The sequence below is a fragment of the Melozone crissalis genome, unplaced genomic scaffold (assembly GCF_028551555.1).
Source record: "Melozone crissalis strain CALT ecotype California unplaced genomic scaffold, PUWL_Pcris_2 ptg000086l_1, whole genome shotgun sequence".
Lineage (NCBI taxonomy): Eukaryota > Metazoa > Chordata > Aves > Passeriformes > Passerellidae > Melozone > Melozone crissalis.
Window position 1 is genome coordinate 1,204,865 of NW_026535863.1, and position 15,826 is coordinate 1,220,690.

At 51.4% G+C, this 15,826-nt stretch overlaps 1 protein-coding gene across 1 annotated transcript in view; it reads right to left on the bottom strand.

Moving 5' to 3' along the window:
• KDM5B (lysine demethylase 5B) overlaps positions 1–8,539 on the bottom strand; it is a 59,842-nt gene extending 51,303 nt beyond the window's left edge. Inside the window, exon 1 of the mRNA XM_054290754.1 lies at positions 8,313–8,539. Coding sequence (XP_054146729.1) covers positions 8,313–8,450 — 138 coding nt within the window. The 5' untranslated portion in view covers positions 8,451–8,539. The remainder of the gene's footprint in view (positions 1–8,312) is intronic.
• Positions 8,540–15,826: the final 7,287 nt, after the last annotated feature.

Sequence of the window (15,826 nt, forward strand, 5' to 3'; positions counted from 1 at the left end):
GCATTAAGTATATACAGAAATAAAGAAGACATTAATTTCCTAAAAAAATCAGTTCTTACTCCACCAGGACTCTCCATTTGAAATTACTCTATTGTGTTCTCCTGTCCATCCCTGGCTGTTATAACCCTACAAGGGACAAACAAAATCCTGTGCCCACCTTGGTCTGCAATTATTATAAACTTGTCATCAAATCCAGGCAAAAATGAGATTGACTTCAAAATTCCAGACTCTTCTATAAACTTGAGGGACAAATCCAGCCATGCAGAAGGCACGCTCTAAGGATCACATTAATATTTCAAGCAGTAATGTGGACTACAAATGGTCAGCAGAATTATTTCTGTGATTTCCATATTCCAGCTCCCAACTGACCAGTTCCAGGGATGTCAGGCTTCAGAGCACTGCATTTCAGCTGGCAAACCTGCACCTCACCCAAACTCACTAATTAAAATTTAACCACCCCCACCCCTATGAATTCAAGTGAACAAGAAATTACCAACCTCCCTGCTAAGCTGTTCTACAAGTTGGTTGGCTTCAGCTTTTCTTCCTCCCTTATCCTCCTGTCCTTTATAACCAAATCCCTTGTCTGCTGGCTGCCAAAGAAGCTATTCCTGAATCCTTCCCAGAAGAAATGCTTCAAGACATTTTTCAATAAACAAATACCTTTTTCCTTCTCTTTACAGAACCAGCTTCCCAGTCCTGCAAATAAAAGGGTTTTTTCCTTGGGCTTTTTTCTGAAGTCTCTCATATTTTTTCAACACCTTTTGAAAACTGCAAGTAGCATTTTACTTGCAGTCTCTCCCATGTCAGACACAAAAAAAAAAAGAGACAGCTCTTTCATTATTTTGCTAGACAGCAGCTCATAGTAAGATCCAAAGGAATATCTTAGCAATTCTTGCCAGAGAAACACATCCATTCAGTAAACTGCAGCAATTCCCCCCTTCCTGGGATGCCCACCCTGTGAGCCTGACCTACATTCTTTGTTCCCACATCTATGATCTTGCCTTGGCAAAGGTGTTCCATGATTGCTGCCTCTGAGAGGAAAGGAGCACACTCAGTGACTCAGGAGGTCCCTTTCAGCCTCCTGGTTTTATGCCTACATTAAAAACACACTTGGAGCTCACATGGCAGAATGCACACAAACCCATTATCACCCGGCAGTGGGTCAGCCACAAAGCTCCTGTCTAACGGGAACTAATCCCTCTGTGACCCTGTTAAAGGCTGACATCAGTTGGAAACTCCAATCAGAGGCTAACCCAGTTTGTGATGAACAGTCCTTCCTTGGCCATTTTAAATGGTGCAGATTTTTTCATCAAACCCCCTGAATTCCTCCTTGCCAGTAAGGGACCCTGGGTGCACTAACCCACCTCATGTGCAGAACTCTCCAAAAAGGAGCCTGGTAGGGTATTTCTTATTTGAGACAAAATTGGGCTCTGTTATGTATTGCAGACTAGCAAGGGAGAACAGGCCCAACCACAGCTCCTTCCCATCTGAGAACCACAGCCAATGAAAATGAGCGTACAGTGGGAATCACCCCTCTAGATCCCAGTGCTTCTGTGCCAGCTCCACACCTGGAGAGAAATAAAGGCTCAGGTAAGCTGGAGATGATTCTCAAGCACCAGGGCAAGCTGCTCCTTGGGACCCAAAGGCAGAGAGGACAGAAAATACATGCAGGGTTTGAACCTCTAAACACAACAGGCAGCCAGGCTCACATACAGGAGATGCCAGGCTCCTCTCCATGGAGGCACCTGCATGCAAGGAACAGACATACCAATGTACCAGCAGCACTGCAGGTACAGCTGGGGATGGACAAGGTCCATCAGCAAATGCCAGACCCCTGATTCACCTCAGAGCACTGACCAAGACCTGAAACAGAGCATCCATCAGGCTGGGGCCAGACCCAGCTGTGAGTGTGTGAGGGCAGCAGACCCCAAGAGCTGCAGCCACCTCCCCTCAAGGCACAGCACTACCCATGTGTGGAGATCACACCTTTGCTCTGATCCCCAGTACATTCCCAGAGTGTGAGACCAGCAGGGACAGTGCACTCTGTTCCTTGGGCTGTCCCTTACAGCCCTTGCAATGAGTCCAAACCCTCTTCAGAGCTCTAACTGGCAGCTTTCAAACCTTGATTTCACTGCCAATGTAACTCAGATTAGGAAAAGACCTGAATTTCACAGCCACCCAGAACAGCTATGGGCAACTCCACCAGCCTCAGCCACGAGCAGCTGCAGAGCCTTGGCTGCCCAGGGATTCCCTGCAGCTCCACCATCCACTGCCCTGGCCCTCCACAACACCCTCCCCTTCCAGCTGCTCAGATTCACCAGGCAGGTAAAGCACCTGCTCCAGGAATACCTTTCACTCAGGCACTCCTAAGGGCAGCAGCCTGGAAGATCCCACAAGTTCTTTTTGATCTCTAAAAACACTCAGCCTGGTCTCTGGACATGGACACAACATTGTCCCCCAGCACATCTCAGACACAACCCAATCCTCTGGGATGGAGAGGAAGCACATCCTGATGGACACACGGTATGGTTTGCTTCCATCCACTGACAGCTTTTGTTTCATTGCTGGGCAAGGGAGCCATGTTTAGTTTTAAACTCCATTTTCAGCTATTAGCTGTCTTATGTTAGATAGAATTTCTGTCATTTTTTGTTTATGTTATTCTTGCCCCATATGGAAAGTTCTGGACTAAATAGTTCCATCTTAAATTTTCAACAAACTGAAAAGTGTGTGTTGAAAATCCCACACTGAAAGAAACTGAGGCAAGGAAAGGAAACTCTCATTGTTTTTTAAGCCTACCCCAATGTTTCAGTGTTTCTGAAGAGCAGAAACCACTCATGGTGACCACAGCAGCCTTGTGCATCGCCACTGCCATTAGTAAAATAAATAATAAACTAAAAATAATTATTCTTTTGCATATTTTCTTGCTAATTAGATGTCAGTAAATAACCTACTCTGAATTTACCTGATTCCACAACACAACCCCTGTGATGAATATGACAAGTTCCTCATTTAAAGCCAACATTTCCTAATGACCTTTGGTAGAGGATCTATTTTTCTTCACATGAATTGACAGCAGGGGAACAGGAACCTCAGCACTAAAATATCTCTTCCCCTCCCAAAACCTCATTCATTCTTGATCCCAAAATTCCCAAAAGATGCAGATCCACCACTTTCCACCCTTCACTGTCCCCTTCCAGCTGATCCCCTCTCAGTCAGAAATGCCCTGTTTCCTGACCCACCTGAGCCTGGCCCCTGCTCAGCAGGACTGACAGACGTGGCAGCACCTCTGGTTTCTCCCACTGAAGCTCACTCACATGTTGTAATTGAGTTATCTCTGTGTTTTCTTTTTGATAAAATCAACTGACTGAGCCTCTGTGCATTATCAAATCTGAAGGATCATCACCATCAACTTCCTGTTTCAGACAAAGTATCAAAATTCTCTGCATTAATTCCTGCTTTAGTGGTGGTTTGTTTTACAGCTCCAGGACTAGATTGTCAGAACCTTCAGTCAAGCTGCTCCAAAACTGAACTGGTTTTTTGTTTTGCGTTTTTTTTTCTCCATAAAAATGAAAATAAATCAAGCAACCAGCTGAATGAGAAGCCTAAACAGACCTTAAGAGGTCTAAACAACATTTAAATCAATGTTGCTCCTCAAAACATGTCCCAGGAGGAGGAGGTCCATTTCTCCCAAGCCCTGAGCCTTTAGGTTTCACCACTCAGGCTCTGTTAAGGTTGAATATTTCAAAATTCATTATTTCATGTGCTGAACTTTTCTGATGCATCTCTGTGTCCTCTCCAGTTGTCAATTTTTTTAAAATCCTCCAACGAGTGAGAGGTCCTGAATGCAGAATTTTCTACTCTCGTGCTGCCACAGGGGTAAAATCCCCCCCATTTCTCACAGAGAAACTCCAGAGCTCCCATTCCACCATTACACTGCTCCCCACAGGGATCCACAGCTATTTTTCTATACTCCTTCCTCCTCTAAGATGCTCTATGCTCCTTTGTTCCAAAGGTAAACCTCCTCATTGAGTCCTACTTAAGTGATTACTGTTTCATAATATCCACTGTTTATTGGGCAACTGGGATCCCTCTAAAGCAATGAGCCACCACCATAACTTCATTCACAATCACAGTTTTTGCTCTTCTAGGCTTGTAAGAAAAATTACATACCCTTGGCTTGAGGTTATGAGACACCATTAGAAAGGGATCCTTCATTACAAACAATCATTAGTTGAAATAATTTGTGATTTGGTGTATTAATTTTGCACAATAGTAATTTCTGTAATTAGAATACTGATCACAATTTCTAGATCTCAGACAACAACAACACACAAATACATGGAATCATGGAAAAAAATAAAACTAATTTGACCACATCAGTGTCCATACAATTGTATTCCACACTATCACCCTCCAAGTTTTTATCCAGGACTATTCCAGACATTCTTCCACTCTGGAGCTAGAGGGGGTCAACTCTTGCACCCACGAAGAACTTCAGGAAATTAATTTTCCCCATTCTCAAGTTCACCACTATTCCAGGATTTACTGAAAACTGACAGTCAATAATTTCGATAACTCTTTCAAATTTCCAGCTCTGCTAATATAGACTTTCTAATCTTTAAGTGCTTGGTTTAAGTTACTTGGAAGCCTTAACAGTACTTCTCCATATTCACATTATTTAAAGCAATGAAATTTAGCCTGGATGTTCTCAATTTTCATGCTTGGCCTTGGGAAAGTGATGATGTTTCTAGTACATTGTACAATTCTGAGTATTCTGAAAAGCATTTATATGTTAAGTAAGGCTTAAGTAATCATTATTTATTATTTCTTCACAGCAGCAAAGCAACGACGCAACAAAATGAAGGAAGAGTCCATCTTCAAGAAAGGCTTGGAGCATTTGATACCACTCCTGCTCCACACATTGCCATTAACTCTTGAAGCTCAGCTTCACTTTTGTGAGACTGTTTGCTTCCATTAATTGCTATTAACTACCTACCTTGAAGAACAAGTCCATTCTCAAGCAGTTCTTCATTTGACCCCCTATATGCCCTCACTGACTTGCAGAGCTATCACAAGTTTCTAGAACATAAGTCCATCACTTGACATGCCAAGTTTTGGAGTAAACTTAAGTTTATTCCAAACTATCAGATACTGTTTAAATGGAGAAATGCTAATGAAAGATGGTTTTGGTTAATTGAAGAAAATTTTAACTCCAAAATGGCACGTGATGGACTGCAAGCAAGTACCCCACCCACTTTCCTGCATCCAGCTGCCCCTTCCCTGCAGATCTGCAACAGACTCAAATTTAAATCTCCACTTTATGCAGCTCATTAACTACCAGGAGCAACCCCATCCGGGCACTCTGCTGCCAATGGGACTCTCTACTCACACCCCACACTGCTGACAAAAAGCCACAGAGAGCAGTGCCAGTGAGCTGGTTATGGCTGCACCCTCCACCAGCCACTGCACCATCTTTGAACCCCCAAATGAGAGCAAAACTCAGTCATTGGTGATGGCTGGAACAAACAACTGGAATGAAGGGAAAGAAAATTCCTTTTGAGTCCTCAACTGGAAACTGCCATGCAGAAATTGCACCTCCTGTTATATTCCTGGATGTTCTTTCATCTTGTGAACATGCAGTGATCACCCAGAATCCTCTGTCTTCCACCCAGATGTCTTCTGCACACCAGCTACCTCGATATTTCTTCACTAAACAGGTCACTGTCCTCCAAAGCTGCTGCACAAGAAGCCACTGCAGGTGTGGTTTTCTCTGGGCCCACCTGGTTCCCAGGTAATGCCAGCAGAAAGGGACCAGAGAAAGCCCTGCTGCTGCTCCTTCCAAGCCCAGGCAGCTCTCCTGTGCATGCTCAGGTGCTGGAGCATCAAAGCCAGCTCTGGAGCAAGGACTTGTTCATAAATAAGTGGGGAAGTTACAGCTGGGCACCACCAGCCTCACACAACATTACTCCGTACTGCTACTCATGCACAGACACACAAATTCATCTGCTGATAACAATACAGCAGAGTTTAGGCTAAAATAATGCCAGCCCAACATCAAATTTCCAATTCCTCTCTCGGCACAGATCCTGCCAGTTCATGGTGCTGCCTACCTGCTTCCCGGCACGTAACCAGACTGCGCACGCCGGCAGGAGATTCCCTGGGATGAGGAGGATTCCAAAGGCCAGCCATCACCAAACAAGGCATCCAGCTGGAGCACACACACTGCGGTGCACAGGGCAGGGCACGCTCTAGCTCACGGAATTACAGACCCCTCGATTACACCAAAAAGAACAATAACTGAATATTCACTGCGGCTCCTGCTCGCAGGGGGAAGGCCAGGAACTACGTCAACTTCAAGGGTTTTCTGGTCGCTTTGGAAGAGCTCCCTCTATGCTCCAGGCCGCTGAACCAAGCACGCACTTCACAAGTCATCCCAGGCATTATCCAGGGAAGATAAAGCCATGGGAGCTCAGCTCTCCCAAAGCCAGGCTCCACAGAACCACCCGTGCTCAGCCCTCAGCGGCTCCAACTGTTTTCATCCTGCTGCTAAATACGCTCAAAGAGCTGATCCACGGCCAGGCAGGCACAGCACCTGGTGTAATATCTGCTGCAATACCTGCCCCTTCGGGAAGGGGAGAGCGGCTGAAAACGCAGTTGCAGTGAGTAATTCAGTCCTTTGGAGGGCTGGTGATTTATGATCTCCAACAGATAACCTCCTACAAGCAGCTTGCTGATAAGGTTTTGGCTTTTTACACAAGCAGCCAAGAAAGATAGGATTTTTTAGATGAGATGTTTCTAAAACAAAAAGACACCCCCCTCAAAAACATCCAAACGAACAAAAAAATAACCCTCTCAAGAAACCCAACCAAACAAAAAAGCAGTTCTGGTCGCAGTTGCTGAAACATTGTTGGCAACTTGGCAACTTAAAACCCCAAAACATCTACTAAAAAGTACTACAGATCTTCAGTGGTGACTCTGTAACAAAAACCATCTTACCCCCTTAACTCTGAGCATCTGGCTGCCCTGCATGAAAAGAAATCCTGGCACATTCTACCAGGACACAAATTCAAGAGCTCTCTTCACACAGCAATCGGGGATTATTCCTCCAGAGAGCTGGAACACCTTCCTTCCTCTCCAGCAACATTCACATTATTCGCTCTGCCACCAACATTTCTGCCACCTCAGACACTAACACAGCAAGTTATTACTATTTTAATTCAGAAGGAAAAGAATGGACACAACAGGAGTCCCAGCAACAACCAAAACACAAAAGTAAGGAGTGTGTGTTTCTGAACATTATTTCTTTGAAGTCAAAGTCTCACTCGCAAAACTTCAGCCTACAAACTGTTCAGTCAGCTTCCCCCTTGCTGGAGGAGATGCAAGCTCGGTGCCTGTTTAACATTCTAGTTGTTGCCGTCATGTTAACTACCTTACCTGGCTGCACCAGCCCAAGACTCACTCCACGCTCCACTTAGGGCAAGAGCAATTCACTCAAAATAAAGATGATTCACACACTGTTTAATTAGATTTTTACTTCCAGAAGCCCCTCTCCTCACCAGTGTGGGTGTTCATTCCTTTAAACAAACTAACAATTCTGACTCCACAAAACTGTGGTTCTAAGATCGTCACAGCATTTCTTAGTAAATTGAGTCGACGAACAAGGGGAAATCAGAATTCATACCCCAATTTTGAGCTTGCTACACTATCGGTTGGGATGATGATGATGAAGATGAAGGCTTACTACTTCTTCCCACTGTGGATTGCATTCTAAAATGGTGGCCATGTCTGTCTAGGCTTCAGCTCGCACAGCCACCAGCCAAACTCACGGCTGCGGAGTTTGGTCTTGTCCAACTTGAGGAACAGTTCCCTGCGCTAGAAGTGCGCCGAGGCCGGGGAGGCCGCGGCGGGGCCGGGGGCTGCGGGGAGCGGGTCCCCCCGGCCCCACACGGCCACAATGCCAACATGGAGGGCAGCACCCCGGGACCTCCTGCGGGGTTCGGTGGGGCCGCTCCGGGCGCGAGGCCCCGGCCAACCCCGGGAGCCGGGGAGAGGCCGGGCCCGGCCGGGGCAGCTGCCCCCCGCCCCCGCTCCCTTCACGGCCGCTCTGGCGACTCCCCCACCGGGAGCTCCGACACTTAGGAGCCACTTCGCGGGGGAAGCGGCCGCTTCCTTCGGTCCCCTCAGCCCCAGCCCAGTGAAACTTCTGAGGGGCGGCTTCGCCTGCCCGGGGTCACCTGCGCGACCGCGGGCCGGGGGAGCCGGGCCGGGCCCCACACAAAGGCCGCTCCCGGCGGCGCCATGCGGGCACTCACCGGCGGCGGCCGCACCTTGCAGATGCCGGTCTGCTCGGCGATGGGCCGGATCTTGTGGATGAAGGCGAAGGGGTCGGCGAACTCCTCCCAGCTGGGCTCGAAGACGGGGCACTCGGGCGGGGGCAGGAACTCGGCCATGGCCCGGCCGGGGCGGCCGCTCCGCTCCGCGCTCCGAACAATCACCGGAGACGCCGCGCTACGTGCGCGTCCGCGGGGGGGCCGGGGCTGGGAAAAGAGTCCGCCCGGCCCGGGCAGGGGAGGGGGCGCGGCTGCCCCGCCCCGCCCGCGCCTTTGTGCGGGGGCCCGGGGCCGGACCGGGGAGGGCCCGTTGGGGGCGGGGGGAGCAGGCAGCGGCGGCTCCTCTGGAACGCGGCCTGGCCCGCGCGGCGCCGACCCCTCGTCCGCTACCGGGCACCGGCGGAGAGCGAGGCCCAGAGAGCGCCGCTCACCGCGGCCGCCCGCTGGGGGTCCGTCCCGGTGCCCCCCGCCCCGCCGGGCCGCAGCCTCGCGCTCCCCGCTCCCGCCGCCTTTGTGCGCGGCCCCTGGCCCCGGGCGCGCTGCGGCCGCTCCCCCCAGCACCGCTGGTTCGGGGAGCCCCCGGGCCGCGCTCCTCGCCCGCCGCGCCCCCCGCGGCCCGGCCGCTCCGGCCCGCCCCCCCGCGCGGGGCCGCCGGCGCTGTGTTTACATGCGCGGAGGGATCCGCACAGCTGACAGCGGACCGCAGCCGGCGCTTCTTTTTTTAAAGAGCCTCTCCGCCCGCCGCCATTGGCTGAGCACGGGTCGCGTCACGCGCGGGGCGGGGCCGTTCGCCTCCGCGCGGCCGCATTGTCTGCCCCGGCCGCGGAGCCCCCGCGGCCCCGGTCCGGCCCCTTTGTTCGGGGGGAGCCGGGCCATTGTCCTGCCCGCCGGCCCCGGGCAGCGCGGGGGGAAGGAGCGCTCCGGTTCTCGAGGGAGCGCCGCGAGCTGCTCCCCCCCCCCCCTCGCAGCCCGGCGGTTACCGGAGCTGCCCCCGCCGGGGGTCCCACGCTGGGCGGTCCCGGCCCCAGCAGCGGGGCTGGGGGGCGGTGCCGGGCGGGGGAGGGGCGGCCCCGCCGCAGCAGGCGCCGCACGTAGCGCACGTGCGCGGGGGGGCGGCCCCGCTCCCGCCCCCGGCCCGGCCCCCCGGCCCGGCCCCGCCCCCGAGCCCCAGGGACCCCAGGCAGCGCCCCCCGGCACGGACCCCCGGCCTGGCACCGCCCGGGCCCCAGGGACCCCCGGTAGCGACCCCCGGCACGGACCCTCGCACCGGCACCGCCCCCGGGCCCCAGGGACCCCCGGCCCGACACCGGCCCAGGGCCTCCCGGTAGCGACTCCCGCACCGCCGGGGCTTCCACGGCCCCTGAAGGCACAAAGCCACCCTCGGTACTTCAGGTCACCGGTCTAGAGCGGAGCCAACAGCGGTGCTGTCACATCCGACAATGAAACAAACAATTGCAACTTTTGAGACGTGCACACAATGCTCAGGGTGTCATTTCTTGTAACACTTCACTTACCGGCTTCAAATTTCACTAAAACTCAGAAAAGCCTCCCCTGTTAACTGCCGTGGCTGGATAAATAACACCGAGTTGCAGAGCAGGGTTCGGGCAGCAAGGCCCCGAGCTCACCCCGCTGCACGCTGCCGCAGCAGGGATGGATGCTCATGGAATCGGCTCCGTGTCACACCGTGCTCCCACCGCACGGAACACCTGCCCCGGGAGAGGGGATGAGGAGGAAGCCGTCAGCTTTTCACTCTGCTGCTCACGGTTACACTGAATCAAAAATTTGTACAAAGTGCTCAGGGCTAGTTTAGGACAAACATAATTCTTTTCCTCACTTAAAAATGGAGGAAAGAAAGCAAGCGGACACAGCTTTTGTTAAGCATTTGTGCAGGCGGTGTCACAGGGAGAGATCCTCCCCTCTGAGCTGCCCTGGGGGGATGCAGAGGAGCAGGACCCACACCCGGGGGCTGTCCCTGCCAAGGGCACAGGACAAGGCATCACCTTCGAGCCCGGCAGCCCAGGCTGCTCTCCATCCCACCCTGGGCTCAGGGGCCGTACTGGGCCAGCGCTGGTGCCGAGCCGAGCTCTGAGTCAGCACCGGCCCCAGGCAGCGCAGCAGCGGCAGCAGCGCTGAGCTCTGATAGTCCCGTCCTGGCAGGAACACGGTGACAATCCAATCCTGGCAGGGACACGGTGACAGTCCCACCCTGGTAGGGACACTGTGACAGTCCCACCCCGGCAGGGACACTGTGACAGTCCCACCCCGGCAGGGACAGGCTGGGCCCAGAGTCACACCCAGATGCAGCTCCAGGAGCCCAGGCAGGCTCAGCTTCTGGGAGCCCTGCAGAGTCCTCAGCCAGCAGGAGCATCTCCAGTTTCCAGGAGGCTCCTGTCCTGTCCTTCCCGCAGTTTGACCTACATCTGATGGAAGTCACTATACCCCTCTCCTTGTACAAAAGCAAGAACAGGTTTAGTCAGGGAGCTTTAACCATAGATGTGAAATGCACCATACCTGTTTGTACTTTCATTTACACCAAGAGACCTCATGGTACAAATCAAATACCATCATCTGTAGAGAAAACAAAGCTGGTTCATCACCTTCCAACAGCTGATCTGCAGCACATCCCAAACGTGAGGGGCTCTGGCAAGGAGCAGAACACTACCTTTGAAACTTTGGGTCTGAGTGTCCCTGAGGGGCAGGGATGTTTGATCAACAGTGGATTAGGGTGTTCCACAAATAAATCCATTTCTGCAATGATTCCCTGAGGACTCCTTTCATCAGAGCTGAAGGACCACATTCAGCAGGACTGTTTCTGCTACTTCTGTCACATCTAAAGGCGTCCCATGGGGCTGTGATGAAAAAACACTCAGACACAGGAGTTTTACTTGAGTAATTCTGATGGAGGAGAAAAAGCACTTTCTGCAAAGATCTGAAGATGGGTAAAGCAGGGAGATCAAGGGATGACCCAGGGATAAAAAACGGGTGCCTTGAAGGGAGGGCAAAGTGGCTCAGGGGTGGATGAGATGGAGATTTAAGGTAAGCAGGAAGCCCTGGAGGGTCTGTGCATCCCATCAAGCATCTTACTTGTCTTTCCTGCTAACCTTGCTACTGCTAATGAAAACACTTCATCACCACAAATGTGTACTTCTGCACGTTGCCTTCTCTGTATCTTCCCTCTGCTGTGACATCTGCAGTATTTGTTCTGTTCAGGGGATTAGTGTGGCACAGCACTGTCTGGCTTAGAAACCCAATTCCCCAAGTGTTAGAGGCACAGGCTGCAGGAAGAAAAGCTGATTTCCCTCAGCTGGAATGAGAGTGCAGACATTCCTTCTTCATGGTTCAGTTGACTGCCATTAATTAACCTTTTATTAGATGGGCTTTCTCCCAGCCTGTTCCATTTGTGCCCTGTGAGCAGAATTCCCCCATTTGCTGCAGCTCAGTGTTAACCCAGGAGCAGCTGCAGGACTGGCAGGGACAGTGAGAAATAAGGGAGCAGGGCTCCAACACACAGTGCAAAGGCCATGCAAAGGGGTTAGCCCAAGGTGAGGAGTGCCAAGGCTTCCAACTGAAGCCAAGCATTCTTCACCACATCAGGGATTTGTTCTTGGCAGCTCCTCCATCCTCACCCAGCTGTGAGCTCCAAACAGAGTATCTGTCCAGAACATTCACAGCTGATGTCCCTTTGCAGGCTGCTGCAGCACAACTCACACACCATCTGACTACTGGAGTCCCATCAGCCTGGAGGAATATTTAGCAAATCTTTTGTGTTTTCTTGGATGGGCACCATACCTTGAACTTCCCTACCAGTGCAGACTCCCCTTCATTCTCCTGCACCAGCCATCACCTGCCTGGAGCACTCTGTTCACACAGCCTAGGCTGATCTGTTTGCATTTATGTATCTGACTCAGACACTGCAAGGAAGATCACAGAATCCCAGACTGGTTTGGGTTGGGAAGGACTTCAAAGCTTATCTTGTTCCACACTGTGCCATGGGGGCAGGACACCTTCCACTATCTCAGGTTGCTCCAAGCCCTGTCCTACCTGGCCTTGGACACTTCAGGGATGGTGCAGCCACAGCTGCTCTGGGCCAGGGCCTGAGCACCTCACAGGGAGGAATTCCTTCCCAATATCCCATCTAACCCTGCCCTTTGGCAGTGTGAATCCATTCCCTTCTGTCTTCATCCTTCCTGTAGGCTCTCTTCAGGTACTGGAAGGCTACAATTAGGTCACCCCAAAGATGCTCTTCCCCATGCTGAACAATCCCAATTTTCTCAGCCTTTCCTCACAGGAGAGCTGCTCCATCCCTCTGATCAGCTTCATGGGCTCCTCTGGGCTCACTCCAGCAGCATCACCTCCTTCCTGTGCAGGGGACCCCAGAGCTAGATGCAACTCTGCAGCTGGTGTCTCATGAGAGCAGAGTAAGGATTATCAGGTTAATTTTCCCCCTTCTGTGTACCTGCCCTTGCCATTCTAGACCAGCTCTCCTCTTCAGACAAAGGCTGGCTACCAGTCCCTTGATCCAACACCTTCCATCCCAATTTGGGTCTGTTTGGTTTAATTCTGTGTCACAGCAAGAGCTGCCACTGCAGCCCTGGTGCCATCAGCCTGGCACAACAGGAGCACTGAGAGGAGCAGCTTTAGGAAACACCCGGACTTCTCAGAAGATATCTGCTCTTGGGACACTGGAACAGCCAAGCAAACAGCTGCCAGACGCTCTGCAATGAACAATACTCAGGGAAATATGGTAACACTCCAGAATAACCCAGAAGTGAGCTGGAGATGCTGCCCAGGGGGTGCACTGTCATGTCCAGGCACCACCAGCACCACTTGGGAGTTGAAATTTCACTGAAGCCAAAGCCCTCATTTCATCAGCACAGTCTGGCCTAATTAAAGCTCTACATGTTTAGAGGAGTGCAGGGCAGGGAGAGCTGTGCTGAGCTTCTCTGCTCTTTAAGAAAATAGGTTCCTGGGAACAAACAGATTTAGTAAGCAGAATCTCTGACAGATCAAACCAAACCAGTTTTCCTGGGCAAACCAACAGCCTGCACAAACCTGCCATGCAGTCCAAGTGTCATCATCAAGGCTAGAGAAGGGGTTTGCATTTTCCAGCTGCTCCCAGAGATGGTGATGCACAGCAGTCCTTGAGAAACAGGGCTGTTAGTGACAAGGCACTGTGATCTTGGGATCCTGGTCAGAATTATGGAGTATTCTGAATACACCGGGCTCTGGCATTTACAGCACAGCTCCCAGCTCAGACACTGCACTGGCTCTTGCTCTGATGCCAGGCCAGATCATCTGTCTCCCACTGTGCCCTAGGTGAGACTCAGCAGCAGCACTCAGATGGGAAATTAGGGACTTTGCTGGCAACTTTTACTACAACAGAACCATTGGTTTTAATCTAGAGATGCTCTGGTATGTCTCTGCCTTTCCTCCAGAAGCTGTCCCTCTCTGCGCTGCTCCCTGTGATCCCTTCTGCACTCTGGGGTAGCCAAAGAGCCTCAGCAGCTCTGAACTCCTCAGGCTGGAGCTGCGAGCACAGGAAACCCTGCTGAGGGGCCTGCAGAGGGGGCAGGCAGGAAACCTGAGCCTGGGCTGTGGGCAGGAACAGAGTGGCCGAGGACTGAAGTCCCCCAGCTGCACACAGGTCCAGTGGGGACTGTCAGCAGCCAGGTAAGAACAGCTGGTGAGCATGTGGAGCCAATATGGAAGCTCCCCTGCAGTTGTGCAACTGCCTTCAGCATTACTTTTAATAATAAAATTCTGTAAGTCCCTTACCCTATCATTAACTGCTATTAAAGCTGAGTAAAGCCTTACTCCAAATCCTTGCCCAGACTACCCTCAGAACAAGGATAAGCAAACCACAGCTGTTGGAGGTGCTGGAAAGGCAGAGCTGAGGTGCTGTTTCACACGCCTCACCTTGCTCTCAGGCACTCACTGACTCACACTCAAGAAATTTGGGCTGCACCTTCCTGTGCTCCAGCAGTGTGGGACACAGCCTGCTCCCAGGCAGGACGTGCAGCAGGTGGGATTCTCATGGTGGGGAGGCTGGAAAGGGACCTGGCACCAGTGTAGCACTGACAGCCAGTGAGGGTGAGGCTTTGAAGTTCTTTATCTTAAGGCAGGTGCCTAAAATAGGTCAGAGTAACCTCACCCAACCCCCCCTGCTGCTCTGCACCGCCTGTTCAAGGAGCCTTGGGGTGACTGCTCAGCCCCAGGCCTCAGTGCTTGAGAAAGTGAAGCCCTGGCAACAACAGAGCAACTTGGGAAACACATTTTGCCACAATGTATAAAACCACAAAAGCCTATCTTTTTTCTCAGAAAAAAACACTGAGACATGAAAATCCAGCCCCTTGATGCAGTGAAACAAAGTACCATCAGTGCTGGTGCCCCAGGAGGATCTGGACTCAGCTGTGGCTTCTGCCAGGGCAAGCAGCAGCAGCAGAGTGCCCTGTGCCAGCCCTGCACAGCCCTCTGTCACTGTGTGTGCCACCTCAGATGAACCCCTGCCCTGCCCACGGTGCTGTGACACCCCCAAGCCCAGGCAAGGAGAGAAGCTGGTTCTGCAGAAAATGTTTAATTAGCAATTCTTGTTCCTAGTCAGGCTTCCTGCCTCTGCTGCAGCCAAAATCCCCCTGGGTTACCCAGACTCGCTCCAGGACTCGCTCTCAGACACACCAGGGGTGGCATTACCAAGGCACTGAGGACACTTCATTGACTTGGGCAATGGCACAGCATTCAGGGATCCTTGCACCCAGGTACCTGCATTCCAGAGGGATTTCCACTCTCAAACTCTCCCACCAAGCTACTAGCCAGGTTTCAATCAGCAAGTACACACAAAGCCATCTAAGCACCTGTGGATCCCTTAAAATACACTAAAAATGTCCAGTCCAAGGCTGACAGACAAGTTTGTTAAAACTTAATCAAGTTTGTTAAAACTTAATCAAGTCTGCTAAAACCCAAGTAAAAACCTGGGTTTTTAACCACTTTTCACTGATAAAGAGCCATGGAAAAACTGCTCCTAAAAAGGATTTAAAGGTGCAGATCACTTGAGTACAATGGAAAATGTGCAAGAGCTACATGAATTAAGGCAGAGAAGACATTTCAGTCAGTGCTGATGGCAAAGATGACAATGTCAGCAAAGCAAAGGTGGCAAAAACCCACATGAATCATACCAAGGAAGACCGATAATGAGTATGGGAGATGGCACACAAGTTCAAAGCAGCTGGGGAGCCAGCAGGCATTCAAAGAGGAAAGAATGGCATTAAACAACCTGCAATGGAAAGAATTTAGGAGCTTTACAGTCAAAAATTAGGTCTCCAAATGCAGAGTTCTGAGGGAGCTTCACAAAGGAATCTTAGCTTACTGTCTTCATACCTGGAACCACACACATCTGAGGAAAGTGATGTAAAAAATTCAAGGTCTCCAAGAGACCTTAGAGCATCTTTCACAAGGAAGTACAAGACTAAATAAGAAAAGCCTTTAGTGACCACAAGTAC